The sequence below is a fragment of the Oncorhynchus nerka genome, linkage group LG4, assembly GCF_034236695.1.
Source record: "Oncorhynchus nerka isolate Pitt River linkage group LG4, Oner_Uvic_2.0, whole genome shotgun sequence".
Taxonomy (NCBI): Eukaryota; Metazoa; Chordata; class Actinopteri; order Salmoniformes; family Salmonidae; genus Oncorhynchus; species Oncorhynchus nerka.
The window spans coordinates 41,483,322-41,503,221 of NC_088399.1; the positions used below are offsets into that span (position 1 = coordinate 41,483,322).

The 19,900-nt window shown below is 43.6% G+C and overlaps 1 protein-coding gene and 1 pseudogene across 2 annotated transcripts; both read right to left on the bottom strand.

Moving 5' to 3' along the window:
- Positions 1 to 10,321, bottom strand: LOC115124948 (synaptic vesicle 2-related protein-like). Of its 2 annotated transcripts, none has more exons than XM_029654461.2 (16): positions 10,171 to 10,321; positions 5,430 to 5,569; positions 4,763 to 4,848; positions 4,543 to 4,641; positions 4,204 to 4,275; positions 3,103 to 3,227; positions 2,305 to 2,368; positions 2,047 to 2,172; positions 1,778 to 1,906; positions 1,574 to 1,647; positions 1,361 to 1,437; positions 1,079 to 1,186; positions 832 to 943; positions 574 to 655; positions 391 to 480; positions 1 to 275 (listed from the first exon to the last, which is right to left on the bottom strand). In XM_029654461.2, exons 1-16 carry the CDS (start codon positions 10,230 to 10,232, stop codon positions 51 to 53), a joined length of 1,671 nt encoding a protein of 556 aa, XP_029510321.1. In that variant the 5' UTR covers positions 10,233 to 10,321; the 3' UTR covers positions 1 to 50. The 2 variants fall into 2 exon arrangements, with proteins under 2 accessions (XP_029510321.1, XP_029510313.1); XM_029654453.2 differs by having other exon boundaries at positions 1,574 to 1,650; positions 10,171 to 10,320.
- Positions 10,322 to 11,525: 1,204 nt separating this feature from the next.
- On the bottom strand, positions 11,526 to 19,090 carry LOC115124961 (forkhead box protein N4-like; annotated as a pseudogene).
- Between the last annotated feature and the right edge of the window lie 810 nt (positions 19,091 to 19,900).

Here is a 19,900-nt window from a genome sequence, read left to right on the forward strand (position 1 = left end):
GGAATAAGTGCCCTTTATTTCTCTCAACGGCTTACTCCCTATTGTCCTCATCAGCTGTTATAGGATGATCCATAGCTGGTGTGCGTTGGTGAAGCCTCAGAGCCATTTGACATCTGGCCTGTTTTCATCTCCTCCTGACCGGCTGTGATTCGACTAGACTCCTGCAGGCCCAGGCCTGTGGTCTCAATGGGCAACAGCATGGACGCTCCTGTGGCCAGCAGGCAAAAGATGCAGTACACAGACAGTGTGAGGTACACAGACTTCTTGAGCAGCACCTGTATGGGCCAAAATAGCTGGAGGTTAGCAGTGCTGGGGAGCCAGAGGGCCGGGAGTCCTCTGAAGGGGCAGGGTGTCTTCGATTCAAATGAAGTAAAACAAGGTCATGTTTACCTGTGACACAAAGGGAGTTAGAAGGGCACCCACCCTGGCCATCCCACTGCAGGTCCCAATGCCCAGAGCTCTGGTGGCTGTGGGATATACCTACAGAAAAAATCATTTATACAAAAAGTCCTCAACAGCAGAAGCTGTGGTTTTGGATGTCAAGTACCTACTGATGGAGAAAAAAACGCTTACCTCAGGCGTGTAGACATAAGCAACTTGGAACCCCCCAGTGATGAATGCTCTGGCGATGAAGATGAAGACTGTCAGAGCTACCCTGTAGACCAAGTGTATGAGACATCAGCAGAGCATGAACAAAGCTGTCACCCCCACACAGTGTTAAGAGAATGGGTGAAGCCAAATCAGTGACTAACTGGGCCAGTTCAGATTGAAGGCCCTTGATTACCAAGGTTCGCCAATCTTGGACCTGGTCAAGGTGAAGAGTGAACTTACCTTCCAACACAAGCGTACAGGGGCAGAATGCACACAGAGAACATCAGGAAACACATTGCCATGCTTTTCTTCCTGCCAATCCGATCGATCAAAAACAATGTCACAAAAAGACCTGCAGAGACAGGAGAAAAAAGAAATGGACATACAAAATGTCCCACTCAGCACATCAACAAAACACAAGATTCAGTTCCGTTAAATTACTGCTGAACAGTATCTATGGTATATAAATGCCTTAAATATCATTCACCTGGAAATTCAGCTAAGGTGGTCCAGAGTAGGTCTTTGTAGTCATCTAACGTCAAGTATTTGCATTCCAGGTTGCACTTTGGCTCAGTCTTTGCACCTTGGGTGATGACTGGAGGTACATATTTTTTTAAGTCAAAGGTTCTAAAAGAGCAACTAGAAGGGCAGGCTTGCATGACTGTTTACCATGTTTGATCGTTAGGGCGGTGCAGGAGTTTCTCCTTAAGACTATCAAAAAGGGAAGTTTCGACCTTTCAGAGTAACATGCAGACCAGCTGTCACTCACCACCACATGCATCTCCTGCCTGGAATAGCTCAGTGGTCAGGAGGACCAGGCCATAGTAGGAGAAGGCATTGGCAAACCTGAGACAGAAACCATACAAACACAGATCACACAAAGGGACCAATTCTGGGTTTCTGAGGTTCTATGAACTGGGAGGACGGGGTGCACTGGTTGAGCTAATGAGATGCCTGTATAATGAGAGCAAAATCGACCTACCATATAAACCACAGGAGAAGGGTGGTTCTGCGATATTGAGGAGTTAAGAGATCTCGGATCCTACCACGCTCCTCCTGCTTTACAAATATATAAAAAGCACACCCGAGCGATTGTTGTGAATACACAAAAAGTTGTCAGCTAAGATGGTCTCAGATAAACATATCCCACATGAATGCACACACCACACCAATTATACGGTTTCACCTGTTTATTGGCAATAAGCTTCCCAAGAGGCATGGTCTTCCCATTGTCAGCAGCGATGAGTCTTAACGTTTTCATAGCATTTTCCCTGTTTCCCGAAAGCACATCAAAGCGGGGACTCTCAGGCAGCCACTGTATCAGACGCAGACACGTGCATATGACACACTTCATCCACTACCTATGTGTTCAGTATCAACCACCTTTGTGCTGCATGTCAACTATTATCTCAGAACCATAGGTACTGCAGGGCTCAGTTCAGTCGTAATACTTACAAAACAGAAGATAACAAAGACCACCAGGGGTGCAGTAGACAGGCCAAGCAGCCACCGCCAGCCCATGGTAGGCATGATCCAGATGGCCAGGAGGACCTCAAACACAGCGCCTAGGGCCCAGAATATCTGATGGCCGCCAAGACAAGAGGATTAAGCACTGTAGGATGGAACACCACTCCAGAAATGCTTTATTTTCTTATGAGATAAAAACTAATGCAATAGAACAAATATGATTAAAGGCCAGTGGACAGAAAGTACCTGAATCAGCATAATGCAGGTGGCCCTTGACTTCCTTGGGAGGAACTCGGAGTACAACGTCACCCTGAAAGAAGATGTCCATTAATGAACCTAAAAATGACTTTTCTACCTGATGCAGAGCACAACTATGGGGAATTAGAATAAGCACGGCACACAACATTAACTTCTACAAGTAATAGGGTTGCCCGGTATTGGTCAGAAAATTAAACCGTTACCTTGGCTATAAAATAGAAGGTTCCACAGCATCAGTTACATTCAGTACAAAATAAACTACTAACAGTCAGCATTTTATTAACAAAAGGCAATATTTTCTGGTCCTGAATCATTGCGTCTGGAACCAGTTCTATCAATCAGACTCAGGGCTAAAAATACATTTGTTTTGTTCCTGGTTGCAGCGTTATTGTTGCTCTGCCATCTTCACAGGTCTAACTGTCCCAAGAGAGAATGTCAGTGTGCTACAATAACAGCGTTCTGTTAATTCAGCCTGATCAGCTCCACTGCAGATAAACCACATTTAGGAAAGGTTCAACTCGGATTGAGAGACTAACGCAGTCATTTCAAAGACATCAGTCATTTCAACAGTACTTTACAGTGCATCTCCATGATACTGTTAAAGTGGCATTTAGGGTGAATTTATGATGATCGTCTTTCATGTGCGACTGTTATCATCTTGGAAATCTGGACAGTGACGTTGTTGTACAACAAAGTCTGATGAGTTCTATTCCACTGTATTGCAACAGAGTGCGGCACTGTGGAAGCCAGGTGTGCTGTATGTGCCTTATGGAGTACATCACTCACGACTGTGGGGCTCCTCCAATGCCAAAGCCCACCAGGCCGCGCAGCACCATGACCCAGCCATACGCCGGGGAAAAGGCACTGAGGAAGCCGTAGTATAGGACCCACATCATGCACATCGTCAGGCCCTGTTCACCACACAAATACACAGTGTACAAGACATTAGGAACACCTTCCTAATACTGACATTTTGTCCTCAGAACAGCCTCAATTCCTAGGGGCATGGACTCTACAAGGTGTCGAAAGCGTTCCACAGGGATGCTGGCTCATGTTGACTCCAATGCTTCCCACAGTTGTGTCAAGTTGGCTGGATGTCCTTTGGGTGGTGGACCATTCTTGATACCCATGGAAAACTGTTGAGCGTGAAAAATCCAGCAGTTGGCATCCAATACGTTGCATTACTGCCCCCAACTGAACCATAAAGATAAATCCATTATACTTCGTAATACAAAATAAAATAACATCCTTCAAACTAACCCTACACTCACAAGCCATGTCTCAATTGTTTCAAGACTTAAAAATCTTTATTTAACCTGACTCCTCCCTTCCAGCTATACTTACAGTCCACCATTAAACTCCGAAGAAGAAGATATGAATTGCATAGTTGTGCCATTCAGAGGGTGAATGGGCAAGGCAAAATATTTTAAGTGCCTTTGAACAGGGTATGGTAGTAGGTGCCTGGCGCACCAGTTTGGGTCAAGGACTGCAACACTGCTGGGTTTTTCACACTCAACAAGGGCAGCAGGTAGCCTAGTGGTTAGAGTGTTGGACTAGTAACTGAAAGGTTGCAAGATCGAATCCCTGAGATGACAAGGTAAAAATCTGTTGTTCTGCCCCTGAACAAGGCAGTTAACCCACTGTTCCTAGGCCGTCATTGAAAATACAAATTTGTTCTTAACTGACTTGCCTAGTTAAATAAAGATAACATTGAAGTGTATTTAACAGGTGGGATCATAGCTTTCACCTGGTCAGTCTATGTCATGGAAAGAGCAGGTGTTCCTAATGTTTTATACACTCAGTGTATTTCACCATCAACATGACCAAATCATAGCCGTAAGATCTCAACCTTGTATACATGTTAAACAATTGCAGACTGAAACTTACTACTTTTCTGCCGTACTTGTCAGATATATTTCCCCATAGAGTCGAGCTGAACATCATCCCAATGAACACCACCTGAGAGAGAAGAAGTGACCTGATGACATCACTGGAACATTGACACCCAATGAATGATGATTGCTACAAATACTATCCTATTAAAATGTTGTCTGTATGCCTTCAGCATTTCCTCTCTAGCTGTTGGCTACCCTCACAAGCCTATATGATTAGGTCTAATGTGATGATGACGACATGGCGTAATCAAACCCATGCGATAAAGCTTATGAGAATAACCCCAGTCTCGATGCCTGAGAGATAATGTTTTGGTGACAGAATGAGACTGACCGATGTTAGCATAGCCACCTTCCAGCTGGGCAGCATCCACTCACAGTGCAACTGAGGGGATATGACGCTCAGGATCATCATCTCCATGGCGTCCGCCATCTACAGCAAACACAACATGAGGGTCAGTGAGAGCAGCTCATGATTAGAAGGGGTTGTTGTTCCACAAATTAAAAAGATGTAAGGTCATGTCGGTCATTTGGAATCAATCCCACACTCTCACCCATGACAGTCCAGTAAGGATAGAAAGCTTCCACTGAAACTTTCCAAAGCCAATGGCCTCCACTGCATCCTCCACTGTAAAGGTGTCTGACAGGGCAGAGAGAAAGATGTGGTCAAGTTATAATAAAATCCCAAAACAACATATTACATGTTCTATCGTTCACAAACTTTCCCATACATGCTGCTTTTTCTACATCAGACCAGGAATGACTTCATTCATATTATGAACCATGATCAGAAATGGTTACTAAATCAATGTAACAATTGAACAAGCGCCAACGTGATATTAGGTGCTGAATGATGATGTCAGAAGAGTATTCTAGTTGAGAGAGATTGATTGGTGGTTTAACTGGCATAGACATTTGTGTACAATTAGTGTTAATTGGATGAAAAGTTGGGTAACATTCAAGATAACAATGCCACATGTTTTTTTATTTTTTATAGGTGTTCTCGTATCAATAAGTAATGGTAAACTGAGAAATAGTGTTGATGAATTGTGGACAGTGGTTTAGTCAAGCTCAAACTTTGGGAGACTTTGTATGGTTCAGTATTTAGTTTGAATAGCATATTTTCATAAATCCATGGGTTCAAAACATCGGGTAATTCTAAATGACAAATGAGCAGCAAATAGATGTGGACGAAACAAAATATAAATCAGTATGTGAAACCTTCAGTGGGGTCCTGTCCTGTCCTGCGCTCCCCGAGGTCCACAGTCTGCATCCCCGTGGTGTACACCTCATAGTCTCCACACTGCTCCTCCTCATCGTGACGCAGACTGTCTCCCGCTGTGCCTCGAAACGTCACCACACTGAAACCAAACCAAATCTTAAACAATACAGAGAAAGCAATAGATCTAGAGAATGACAACATCCTGATGTGACTTCCTGAACGTCATTGGTTTATTTCATACTGAATCTACATAATAAAGCGCTGCTCTGCCTTTTTAACAACACTATCAACAGGGCAGATCCTACAGGTTCTAGTTTGTTCGCACCAGTCATGTGGTCAGGTACCACAGAGGGATCTCTGAAAATTACAATTGGTTCAGAACAGGGCAGCACGGCTGGCACTTAAATGTACATGGAGAGCTAACATTAATAATTAATAATATGCATGTAATTCTCTCATGGCTCAAAGTGGAGGAGAGATTGACTTCATCACTACTTGTTTTTGTAGTGGAATCTCAATTCAATGGCTCAGACACAAGAGGCATGTGGCAGGGTCTACAGTCAATCACGGACTACAAGAAGAAACCCAGCCCAGTCACGGACCAGGATGTCTTGCTCCCAGGCAGACTAAATAACTTTTTTGCCCGCTTTGAGGACAATACAGTGCCACTGACACGGCCTGCAACGAAAACATGCGGTCTCTCCTTCACTGCAGCCGAGGTGAGTAAGACATTTAAACGTGTTAACCCTCGCAAGGCTGCAGGCCCAGACGGCATCCCCAGCCGCGCCCTCAGAGCATGCGCAGACCAGCTGGCCGGTGTGTTTACGGACATATTCAATCAATCCCTATACCAGTCTGCTGTTCCCACATGCTTCAAGAGGGCCCCCATTGTTCCTGTTCCCAAGAAAGCTAAGGTAACTGAGCTAAACGACTACCGCCCCGTAGCACTCACTTCCGTCATCATGAAGTGCTTTGAGAGACTAGTCAAGGACCATATCACCTCCACCCTACCTGACACCCTAGACCCACTCCAATTTGCTTACCGCCCAAATAGGTCCACAGACGATGGGTCTCGACCCCGCCCTGTGCAACTGGGTACTGGACTTCCTGACGGGCCGCCCCCAGGTGGTGAGGGTAGGCAACAACATCTCCTCCCCGCTGATCCTCAACACGGGGGCCCCACAAGGGTGCGTTCTGAGCCCTCTCCTGTACTCCCTGTTCACCCACGACTGCGTGGCCACGCACGCCTCCAACTCAATCATCAAGTTTGCGGACGACACAACAGTGGTAGGCTTGATTACCAACAACGACGAGACGGCCTACAGGGAGGAGGTGAGGGCCCTCGGAGTGTGGTGTCAGGAAAATAACCTCACACTCAACGTCAACAAAACTAAGGAGATGATTGTGGACTTCAGGAAACAGCAGAGGGAACACCCCCCCCCTATCCACATCGATGGAACAGTAGTGGAGAGGGTAGCAAGTTTTAAGTTCCTCGGCATACACATCACAGACAAACTGAATTGGTCCACTCACACTGACAGCGTCGTGAAGAAGGCGCAGCAGCGCCTCTTCAACCTCAGGAGGCTGAAGAAATTTGGCTTGTCACCAAAAGCACTCACAAACTTCTACAGATGCACAATCGAGAGCATCCTGGCGGGCTGTATCACCGCCTGGTACGGCAACTGCTCCGCCCTCAACCGTAAGGCTCTCCAGAGGGTAGTGAGGTCTGCACAACGCATCACCGGGGGCAAACTACCTGCCCTCCAGGACACCTACACCACCCGATGTTACAGGAAGGCCATAAAGATCATCAAGGACATCAACCACCCGAACCACTGCCTGTTCACTTCATCCAGAAGGCGAGGTCAGTACAGGTGCATCAAAGCTGGGACCGAGAGACTGAAAAACAGCTTCTATCTCAAGGCCATCAGACTGTTAAACAGCCACCACTAACATTGAGTGGCTGCTGCCAACACACTGTCATTGACACTGACCCAACTCCAGCCACTTTAATAATGGGAATTGATGGGAAATGATGTAAATATATCACTAGCCACTTTAAACAATGCTACCTTATATAATGTTACTTACCCTACATTATTAATCTCATATGCATACGTATATACTGTACTCTACATCATCAACTGCATCCTTATGTAATACATGTATCACTAGCCACTTTAACTATGCCACTTTGTTTACTTTGTCTACATACTCATCTCATATGTATATACTGTACTCGATACCATCTACTGTATGCTGCTCTGTACCATCACTCATTCATATATCCTTATGTACATATTCCTTATCCCCTTACACTGTGTATAAGACAGTAGTTTTGGAATTGTTAGTTAGATTACTTGTTGGTTATCACTGCATTGTCGGAACTAGAAGCACAAGCATTTCGCTACACTCGCATTAACATCTGCTAACCATGTGTATGTGACAAATAAAATTTGATTTGATTTGTAAGAAGTGTTGACATGCTGAATGCACCGAGGTGTCTGTTTAAACTACTAGCACACAGCTCAGACACCCATGCATACACCACAAGACATGACACCAGAGGTCTCTTCGCAATCCCCAAGTCAAGAACAGACTATGGGAGGCGCACAGTACTACGTAAAACCATGGCTACGTGGAACTCTATTCCACATCAGCTAACTGCAGTAGAATCAGAAGCAGCCAATGGGGATCCTTAATAAATACAAATATAAATGACAGCAACTGGAATCAATCTACTGATAACATGGCAAGCCCAGAGTACCTGGGTCATTCCAGCAATTGGGTGCCTTTTGAGTAGTGTAACTTGGTTAACGAAACCCATTTGATTTCACCTCATTTTAACATTCTGTCATAAAGAGCGCATGTTCAACTAAATAGAAAAACATGTTTTCCCATCTCAAGAGGTAAGTGCCTATTAAGTGCCAAATAAAGTAACAGGGTTGACTGTAACAGGTTGAATATTTCATCAGACAACAGCCATAAATCCCCATGTGACGAGACGTTTATTGTGTGCAACACGGAAAGTAAGCTTCACAATTCACATTTCTAGCCTATCTATGGGTAACACGGTTGACATGTTATCTCCGACCCACTCACTTTTCCACCACAAAATACCAGAACATGGCCAAAAACAGTAGAACCAGCTCACCTGCTTTTACACTATGGTTTGATTAAAATAGATATTCAAATGTATTCTTGTTTTTAATATATTTTTTTAAAGGACTAGTTTCACCACATTAAAACAAGAGTTCAAGTAACAGGGTTGACCTTACAATGTGGGACAGATGTACATGAATCACTAATGAATCACACATGAAATACATAATACTTATTTAGAAATTACTTTGTCAAACCAACTTAATAAATAGGGCTTTGCAATAGTGGTGAAAACTTGGGAGACTTTTCGGGTTTAAGTGGGTTAAATCTTAATGCAGAATTTGGTGACGTTAGCTGCCACGCCTTGATCTGCTTCACCTGTACTTGTCCTTGTCTCCACCCCTCTCCAGGTGTCACACACCTTCACCACTTATCCCACGGTATTTATACCTGTGTTTTCTGTCTGTCTGTGACAGATTGTCTTGTTTGTTCAAGCCTGCCAGTGCTTTGTGTCTCAGCGCCTGCTTTTTCCCAGTCTCGCTTTTCACACCCTCCTGGTTTTGACCCCCGCCTGTCCTGACTCCAAATAAGGATATGCATCTGTTGGTTACAGATACCTTTTTAACAAATGGGCCTCACAGTGGGCCCTCAGGAACTCGTCGTTTGTGCATTCCAATTGCCAATCGATAAAATGCAATTGTGTTTGCTGTCCATAATTTATGCCTGTCCATACCATAACCCCACTGCCACCATTGGGCACGCTGTTCACAATGTTGACATCAGCAAACCACTTGCCCACACAACGCCATACACATGGTCTGCGGTTGTGAGGCCGGTTGGACGTACTGCCAAATTCTCTAAAACGACATTGGTAAATTAAAATTAAAAGAAATTAAAATGAAATGAAATGAACAATTCTCTGGCAACAGCTCTGGTGGACATTCCTGCAGTCAGCATGCCAATTGCACGCTCCCTCAAAACTTGAGACACCTGTGGCATTATGATGTGTGACAAAAGTGCACATTTCAGTGGCCAATGTCTGGTGGACATTCCTGCAGTCAGCATGCCAATTGCACGCTCCCTCAAAACTTGAGACACCTGTGGCATTATGATGTGTGACAAAAGTGCACATTTCAGTGGCCTTTTTTGTGCCCAGCACAAGGTGCACCTTTGTAATGATCATGCTCTTTAATACGCTTCTTGATATGGCTTTCAGGTGGATAGATTATCTTGGCAAAATATAAATACTCACTGACATGGATGGAAACAAATTTGTGCACAACATTTTAGAGAAATAAGTCTTTTGTTTATATGGAACATTTCTGGGATCTTTTATTTCAGCTCATGAAAATGGGACCAGCACTTTACATGTTGCGTTTACGTTTTTGTCCAGTGTATAACAGGATTTTAAAATTCAATATTGGTGCACAATTTCTACAATATAACAGGGCACTCATTTCATGGAACGACCCAGCTATGCAAAGTATCCAGTTTTCTTCCCCCTATGATTCCCCTACAGGTATTATCTAACGGAACACTAGGTCAGTCACCTTGCACTTCAACTTATCGTTAAGTGTGATTCCATCAATATAAAACTCCAGTAAGCTAGAATTTATGAGATTTAGATATTTACTGTACCTGATTTCAGGATCCCTCCATTGCTGGTAACTTATGTTGGATGTTTCCCCCCAGTTGCTCATGTCGATAAGGCTGAAGGACAGGGACTGAGACCACCTGGTTTCAGGTGTTGTTGAGTTGGTTAAACCTGCTGGGGCATCTTCTATCTCAAATTACAGTCAGTCATCCAATAGGAATTAAGCCCTCAGGGAAGGGAGAGGGAGGAGTTAAATCTACTGTAAACAACCTTTTGGGAGAGGAAGGAAGAAGAATGTAATAGACAATGAACTTTAAACCATTGGCCTCATACTGCCTAATTGTACCATTGTCACTACTATGTATTACGTATACATAAGGGTTATACAACCACTTTTACAAATGGTACTTGGGATATATACAGTATGGATATGAAAATAACCACTTTGTCGCAATACTCTAGACTGACAGTAGACGGTGCTCTTGCATCACACTAGTGCCTACCAAAGTGCACGATTGACATTCAAGTGAACCAGCTGAAAAACCTCAAGGTCAAAGGTCAATTAGGGGGACGCTTATATTTGTCCAGTTTCACACAACTGTGTAACCTGTACAAGTGTGAGGTGCGATCTTTTTTGTGTGCATATCCCACTTTCCCCGAGACACCATCGGAGCGGGGTCACGGCCATCAGAGGGGTATAGCGGTCTGTCAGATTCATCTCAAGATTGAAGTCTTTAGTAACAATAGCAAATGGCATCGGTAAATATTTACGGTTAGACAAACAGGAGTCTATTGTCAGGTTAAAGCCGGTGAATATGCTAAGGCTTTAATACCGTTACGTTAACAATCTTTAGTTAAATGTTTTTAGTATTTCTGAAATAATAGTCCTCTATATTACAAATATAAAAATAATTGTAAGGCATTACATAAAGAGTCATAGTAAATAAATACAAATGAACCTAAATAAATACACAGAAAATGCAGAGATAATGCCTACCTAGTAGTACTATAGTACTACAAACATAACCTATCAAGCTACAGTACCACAGTGAAATCCCGTAAAATAAAAAGTATTGTTTGCACAAGCTAGTAAATCAGTAAGACTTTTCCTCCATAAGGAATAGCCTAGATAACAGATTAGTTTCCCCGACAACGTCTACATATCTTCACAGAAACAAACATTGACTCCGGCTCTTGTAGAAATAAAGTGGCATTGCATTTTACCGCCGAAGATCCACACACACAAAAACACTTCATCCTCATCACTCCAAAAAGCTGACAGACGCAATCAAGAAAAGAGAACACAAAAAAAAAACAGACATAAAAGGGGCGAGACATCCTGTCAGGTGCAGAAAAGTTCAGGATTCTCATACAGTTGGTGCGGGGACTTTCAGATTCAACAGTAATGATCTTCCCATAGTCTGTCCTGGTGTATTTCAGTGTTTAATACACTGTATATCAGTGTTTCACAGTCAAAGTCAGAGCTGGGTGATGGCCTGGCCCCTGGCCTCTGTGGTTGTGATGTACTGGGAGGGGACACCTGTCGGTCCACCAGGGGCTGTCCAGTGCTGGGGCCAGTCAGCTCACAGTCAGAGTGGTTAAAGGTACCCAGAGACTCCAGGCTGAAGCCCTCCTCCCTCATCTCCTCCCATAGGCTCCCTGAAAGACAGAAACAAACACATTATCACCAGTCTTCACCATTACTGTCTGTTTTAAACTATCTGTTTTGATAAACGTGATCAACAAATATGGCATTTTGATTTTAAACATACGGTAACATCCCTCCTATCCTCATCAGAACCCACCGGCAAACTCCATGACACTGGAGTCCAGAGCGTCCACCTCGGCTGTGACGTCTGGGTGGAGGCTGTACAAGCTGTGGCTAAAGGGGTGTCTGTAGGGCTGCTGCTGGGGGAAGGGGCTGTGGGAGTAGTCTGGGGCAGCATGGAGGGGAGGGGTCCGGGCGTGTACAGGGGAGCTGGGTTCTCCTAGGAGGGTGTGATTCTGGGCCTGGAGGTGGAAGGGGAGGGAGGACTGCAGATGTCCAGACAGCGGGGGACCACAGGGCATGGACAGGACACATGTCTTCCTGGGATCACAGGCCTTTCTCCGGCAGCCGTCCGGTCGGTCTGTGATCAGCCTATCCAGCTCATCTGAGAGCCAATACAAGAGCATTAGCTATAAACACTCATCAAGCAATATTATATAATGAATCAGAATGTTGCAATTATTGTCATGTTTCCATTCCCATCATCCCCTGCCAGGTCTCACCTGGGTTGGCCATGCTGTGGCGGATGGCAGTCAGGTCCTTGCGTTTGCACTTCTGCATCTCCTCCTCCATCTTGTTGATCTTGGCTGGGTTGAGGGCCCACAGACAGCCCTTACGAGAGGTAGAGGAGGAGCCTCCCTGCTTGTTTTCCTCCTTCTCAAAGCACTTGTTCAGAGACAGGTTGTGTCTCACAGAGTTCTTCCAGCCATCAGGCGCCGTCTGTAGGGTGGAGAACCATACATCAGTAAGACACATTATACTGATCATATACAATGTTGCTGATGTTCCCAAACTTCCACGAGCCCTGACAATCTCAGGTGTGTAAAGCAGTATCTCCCCGCTCCTCACCTTGAAGTAAGGGAAGTGCTCCTTCATGAAGCCGTAGATCTCACTGACAGGAAGGCTGCCTGTCCGGCTGTTCTTCAAGGCCATAGCAATCAGGCAGCTGGCAAAAACCGTCAAATATCATGCATTTTCGCTCACTTTCAATTGTTCTGACCACTAGTCTGCTTTACACACTGTATTAAAACTGCACCGATTAAATGTCAATGGAAAATGGAGGGGTCAGTGTGTTAGTGTATCCTACCTGTAGGAGTAGATAGGTTTAGGGAAGGCCTTGGGTTGTTGTAGCAGATCCTGGTTGCTGTGGGGGTTGGTGATGCTCGTGACTGCTGCTTGCTGATCATACAGGTTCTGGTTATGGTAGGAGGTGCTGTTGTACAGGCTGCTGGGGGAATGCTGGGAAAAAAGCAAAACAAGAGACCTATTAGGCTGTCTTTGAATCAATTACAAGTGCTAGAAATCCTCTGCATCTCTCTGACATACAGTCTTATGTTTATAAGAGTTCAGAAACACTTCTGAAACAGTCGGTGGATGTGTTACCTGTTGCATAGCCTGAGCTGGGCTGTAGGCCTGCTGGGGGGAGTGGAAGTAGTGGGCTGGGGAGGACTGGTATTCTGAGGCAGGCACAGCACTTCCTGGCAATCCCGCCATCTGAAAGACAAAGACACACAGTAGGAGGGGAAGAACAGTGTTGATTTAAAAAATAACTACAATAATAAGACCCCAAGAAATACTTACATTTCCATTTTGATTGTTGAGGTAGTTCATTCCAATATAAGTGTTTAGCATATTGCTATGTGGAGGGGCCATGGTATTATGTCCTAGTGCTGAACTCATGTTGCTTTGCTGGTCTGAAAAAAAGAGTTTGTTTCAGGCCAGGTGTGTATACGTGTTTTTTGGCTTGTGTGTGTGTGTGTGTCTGTATTGTGTCTCACCTGTGTGTAGTTCCAGTATGCTGCTCTGGGGTCCTGCGTTGTTGAAGGCCAGTCTGCCTGTGGCCATCTGCTGCAGTCTGGGTACATCCACAGTGGTTAGCCAGGACAGAGACTGCAGGTCCCCCAGCTCCTCACTCTGTTGGGGCGGCTCAGTGGTCAGTGGCCTGACAGACACACACAATGAGCTGGTTACATCTACTGTAAGGGAGCTACGGGATAAACATATTCCCTATAATGTATATTGCCACTGCCCTCAGCTTATCGAGACAAGAGGTCACTGAAACTTTTGCTAACGTGCTATTCTTCTTTTTTTCCCGCTTGTATTGAGTTGAAATGTAAAATAAACTGAACAAAACTATAAACGAAACATGCAACAATGTGAAAGATTTGACCGAGTTACAGTTCATTTAATGGAATCAGTCATTTAAAATAAATTCATTAGGCCCTAATCTATTGATTTCACATGACTGGGAATACAGATATGGATCTGTTGGTCACAGATACCTTAAAAACAAAGTAGGGGCGTAGATTAGACAACCAGTCAGTATCTGATATGACCACCATCTGCCTCTTGCAGCGGGACACATCTCCTTCGCATAGAGTTGATCAGGCTGTTGACTGTGTCCTTTGGAATGTTGTCCCACTCCTCTTCAATGGCTGTGCAAAGTTACTGGACATTGGCGGGAACTGGAACACGCTGTCGTACACGTTGATCCAGAGCATCCCAAACGTGCTCAATGGGTGACATGCCTGGTGAGTATGCAGGCCATTGAAGAACTGGGACATTTTTCAAGCTTCCAGGAATTGTTTGAAGATCATGGTGCCATGCATATGAGGTGATGGCGGCGGATGAATGGCACGACAATGGGCCTGCATATGGCACGACAACGGTATATCTCTTCATTATGCCTGCCCATAAAGTAACCCCACCGCCATCATGGGGCACTCTGTTCTGGAGGTCGACCGATTAATTGGAATGGCCGATTAATTAGGGCCGATTTCAAGTTTTCATAACAATCGGAAATCTGTATTTTTGGACACTGATTTGGCCATTTTTTTGTTATTTATTGTTTTGTTACACCTTTATTTAACCTTTATTTAACCAGGCAAGTCGGTAAAGAACGCATTCTTATTTTCAATGACAGCCTAGGAACGGTGGGTTAACTGCCTTGTTCAGGGCAGAACGACAGATTTTTACCTTGTCAGCCCAGGGATTCAATCTTGCAACCAATTAACTAGTCCAATTAACTAGTCCTCTCATTGCACGCCACGAGGAGCCTGCCTGTTACGCAAATGCAGTAAGCCAAGGTAAGTTGCTAGCTAGCATTAAACTTATGAAAAACAATCAATCAATCCCTCATAATCACTAGTTAACTACACATGGTTGATGATATTACTAGTTTCTCTAGCATATCCTGTGTTGCATATAATCGATGCGGTGCGTATCGTTGCTCCAATGTGTACCTAACCATAAACATCAATGCCTTTCTCAAAATCAATACACCGAAGTATATATTTTTAAACCTGCATATTTAGCTAAAATAAATCCAGGTTAGCAGGCAATATTAACCAGGTGAAATTGTGTCACTTCTCTTGCGTTCATTGCACACAGAGTCAGTGTATATGCAACAGTTTGGGCCTCCTAATTTGCCAGAATTTTACGTAATTATGACATAACACTGAAGGTTGTGCAATGTAACAGCAATATTTAGACTTATGGATGCCACCCGTTAGATAAAATACGGAATGGTTCCGTATTTCACTGAAAGAATAAATGTCTTGTTTTCGAGATGATAGTTTCCGGATCCGACCATATTAATGACCTAAGGCTCGTATTTCTGTGTGTTATCATGTTATAACTAAGTCTATGATTTGATAGAGCAGTCTGACTGAGCGATGGTAGGCACCAGCAGGCTCGTAAGCATTCATTCAAACAGCACTTTTGTGCGTTTGCCAGCAGCTGTTTATGACTTCAAGCCTATCAACTCCTGAGATTAGGCTGGTGTAACCGATGTGAAATGGCTAACTAGTTAGCGGGGTGCACGCTAATAGCGTTTCAAACGTCACTCGCTCTGAGACTTGGAGTGGTTGTTCCCCTTGCTCTGCATGGGTAACGCTGCTTCGAGCCCAGGTAGGAGCGAGGAAAGGAATGGAAGCTATACTGTTACACTGGCAATACTAAAGTGCCTATAAGAACATCCAATAGTCAAAGGTTAATGAAATACAAATGGTATAGAGAGAAATAGTCCTATAATTCCTATAATAACTACAACCTAAAACGTCTTACCTGGGAATATTGAAGACTCATGTTCAAAGGAACCACCAGCTTTCATATGTTCTCATGTTCTGAGCAAGGAACTTTAACGTTAGCTTTCTTACATGGCACATATTGCACTTTTACTTTCTTCTCCAACACTTTGTTTTTGCATTATTTAAACCAAATTGAACATGTTTCATTATTTATTTGAGGCTAAATTGAATTTATTAATGTATTATATTAAGTTAAAATAAGTGTTCATTCAGTATTGTTGTAATTTTCATTATTACAAATAAATAGAAAACAAAACGGACGATTAATTGGTATCGGCTTTTTTGGCCCTCCAATAATCGGTATCGGCGTTGAAAAATCATAATCGGTCGACCTCTACTCTGTTCACAACGTTGACACCAGTAAACCGCTCACCCAAACAATGCAATACACGTGGTCTGCGGTTGTGAGGCTGGCTGGACGTACTGCTAAAATGACGGAGGCAAATTATGGTAGAGAAATTAACATTCAATTCTCTGGGAACAGCTCTGGAGGGCATTCCTGCAGTCAGCATGCCAATTGCATGCTCCTTAAAAAGTTGAGACATCTGTGTCATATGACAAAACTGCACATTTTAGACTGGCCTTTTATTGCCCCCAGCAAAAGGTGCACCTGTGTAATGATCATCAGCTTCTTGATACGCCACATCTGTCAGGTGGATGGATTATCTTGGCAAAGGAGAAATGCTCACTAACAGGAATAAGCTTTTTGTGCATATGGAACATTTCTGGGATATTTTATTTCACCTTATGAAACATGGGACCAACACTTCACATGTTGCGTTTATATTTTTGTTCAGAATAATTTTTGTAAACTAATTTGCATAAAGGACATTTTCTTTATTTTAATGAGCATGTTACTTTCCATTTCCAGACACTGAAAAACAAGGTGATGTAACATCTGATGACCACTGATCCTAGTGCTCCATTGGCTGAATCACAATACACAGGGGCACACCCACGGTATTGAAAATGTGGAGTAGGGTCGGGTACACTGTGTGCACATGGTCTGCAACAGTTGGTCTGGCCATTGAATAATGATTAGTTATTGTGTCCCAAACGACAGTCCCCAGCCCAGCGACACGTGCCTCTATTGTTTCCAGAGGGCTGTTCCCGGATTGTCCCAACCACTCTACCCCCATGATGACCAAAGCCTGCATTCATCTGGTTGAGTGACAGCTAATTGACAAGCGAGTTAAAGGAGAGCCATCTGCCTCTCTGTCACCACCAGACCCTCTGCACTACAACCAACCACTCTCTAGTGAAGGGGACTCCCTGAGGGGAGCAATAGCCTGGAAGGCAGGCTTAATGCTGTTGACTCTTCTAAACAGACATTACAATAACATGCATGTTGCATACAAAATGACATCAGTCTGCCTTTACAGCGCCAACCACACACTGCTATCAGTAGGTAAACTTATTTTTAGTCACATGATAAAAACAACGTGTTGCTTGGAGACTCTGTGTGGGCTGTTTCATACCAACAAGCCAACAAGGGAATGGTTAATAACTATAAGTAATATAATGTGAAAACCCTGTCTACAAACTGGCCATTGAAGTTTGATTGTGGTTAATTTGACAGTTAGGGTTTGGTCAATGTGTTGAATTAACTCCATTGAAAATAGGATAATTATAAAAGAGCTGATCTGGGTTTCAATCAATGGGCCATAGGCTATGAGTTAAGAAACTAGGTAATAAGCATAAGAAATTAGACTACAGTGAGAACATTACAATAAAGTCACAATGTGGGAACAGAATATCCAGAATGATAAAAGTGACTGGAGTTCATTCAATGACAATTTGACTGTAAACAATCTCCAAACTTGATTGCTTGAAAAGTCACTAAACATAAAATCTGAAAAAACACCAACCTTTTTGAGGGAAACATCCATGTGCCACAAATAATACCGCTCAATTTAGCTTAGCACAAAATAATGATTCCTTCTGAGGTTAAACTCCCTTCACTCAACAACAATGTCGCTAGGGGAACTCCAAACAAACACAATGTGAAGGCTAGAGACAAGCAGGTCCAGGTGATTGACCAGGAAAAAAGCTTGTACTTGAACTTGTAAAAAGGGGTGTTTGATGTGTCCACCCCCTTCGATTACCAGTACAAATTAGAAAGGCAGTGAAGCAAGTCCCCCCCAGGGGTAACTACAAGCAGTGTCCCCTTGTTTTCTATTTTTGAGGCCAGCCCTTCAAAGTCCCCACAACCAGACACCCGGGGATATATCTCCCGCTCTCCTCCATTGCCCCAAACAGCAGGACTGAAAACAGAGCTGATGTATTCATTGTAATGTTTTTTTGTGTGCATATTTTCACACACACGGGGGTGTAAGAGAGAGAGAGGGGGGGCTCTTAGCAAACCATAACGTTAACATGAACCATCAGGTTTGCCTGCCAAGCTTTTCAGAGTTAGCTAGTTCAGACAAGTGAAAGCCTGATGATGTGATTAGCTGTCTGTACCTGAAATCATGTGATGAGGTGTGATGATTAACGTTAACGTTACTCCCAGAATTTCTGAGAATCGCTGTCATTCTGGGGGTGGTATCATCTCCTGAAAGATAAATAGCCACCGTTACTGTAGCTAGCTAACGTTAGTTCAAAGATGTTCATTGTTCTATTTGTGGTTAGTTGATAAACATGGCATACTTACAGCTAGCTAGCTAACCACATAGTAACTAACCGTAGTTACCTGACCCATACCTGACTGTCTAGTTAGTTCGGTAAGTTAACGTTGCAAGCTAGCTCCCAACGCCACAACAACACTAGTGTGGGACATGTAGTTAACGTTACGTCACTGCTAGCTAGATATCAGAGATAGCTAGCTGCGTTACATGAAATGCAAACAACTGTGTAAACAACACCTTGCTAACCTGTTTCTGAACGAATCCAAAGGTGTTCTTTTCAACTTTAAGTTTGAGTCCATTCATTCACCTTTCGAACTGTTTTTAAATCTCCCTCTTCTGTCACCGACTGTCCTGTGTCGACTCCTCTCTGTCGAGGAGCTGTTCATCAGCACCACTGGTCGGGTTCGAATCCCGACCCCGCTCGCTTGCCCGCGCCGTTTGGGCTGCGGCGGGGGGAGGTGGTCGATGAGGCGCGGAGAGGAGGGGCAGTAGCGTCTGTTTTCAGGCTCAATAACAGCAGTGGTATAAACACCAGTGAAAGCAGCAAACAACATTGACGGGTTGGGATGATGCTATTTGAAAGGGGAGGGAATTCAAAAGCGTGCAAATATTGATATTGCTTGTATAAAACATCGTTAGCGTATATTTTGCTCAAATAGGACTAATGACCCTGCTAAACAATAACTTGGGTAGCCTAGGGCTAGGCCAACCTCCCAAATTAATGTATACTTTTTGAATCGTTTTTAGCCGTCCCAATGGAGTGCACAAGTTTATCGTCCTAGTTGCTCTTGAAATGTATTTCCCTCGCAATCATCAGAACTGTTGCACATAGCCTCTTTCCCAGAATTTAATCATCCGAACACACTCTGCCTATAGAATTGGAAGGTATGGTATGTTATCAACAGCAGCAAGCAGTAAATTATTACTATATATTGTTTGGATCGTAATCAGTATGTTGTAGGCTATACTAGTTTATATCTAACTGACTAAACTTAACGCCGGTGTGAAGGACGTTTCTCAGTTGAGTTCATTTTAAACACTCGGGAAATGAGAGGGCAATGTTACACTTCCCGCAAATCTGTCACAATCCAACACATCATTTAGTACTGAGCCGCAAGAAACAGAAAGTGGGACAAACATCTCGATTTAGTTGTTTCTTAAATAATCATTCTGGATAGCAATGTCGATCAATGACTCATTTATGTTTAGGTAAATCATGTATGATTGTTCTCATTTTCATTCAAACATAACTTTAAATATATATTTGTAGATGACATAAGAGCCACTAGAA

What these genes read in the sequence shown, in the direction of transcription:
- LOC115124948 (XM_029654453.2), bottom strand. Translation starts at nt 10,232, where the DNA reads ATGAGCAACTGGGGGGAAACATCCAACATAAGTTACCAGCAATGGAGG. An exon ending in AGGTGGCTATGCTAACATCG is followed by an intron (nt 4,276 to 4,542) that starts GTCAGTCTCATT and finishes CTTCTCTCTCAG; the next exon opens with GTGGTGTTCATTGGGATGAT. An exon ending in CTTATGTCTACACGCCTGAG is followed by an intron (nt 481 to 573) that starts GTAAGCGTTTTT and finishes TTTTTTCTGTAG; the next exon opens with GTATATCCCACAGCCACCAG.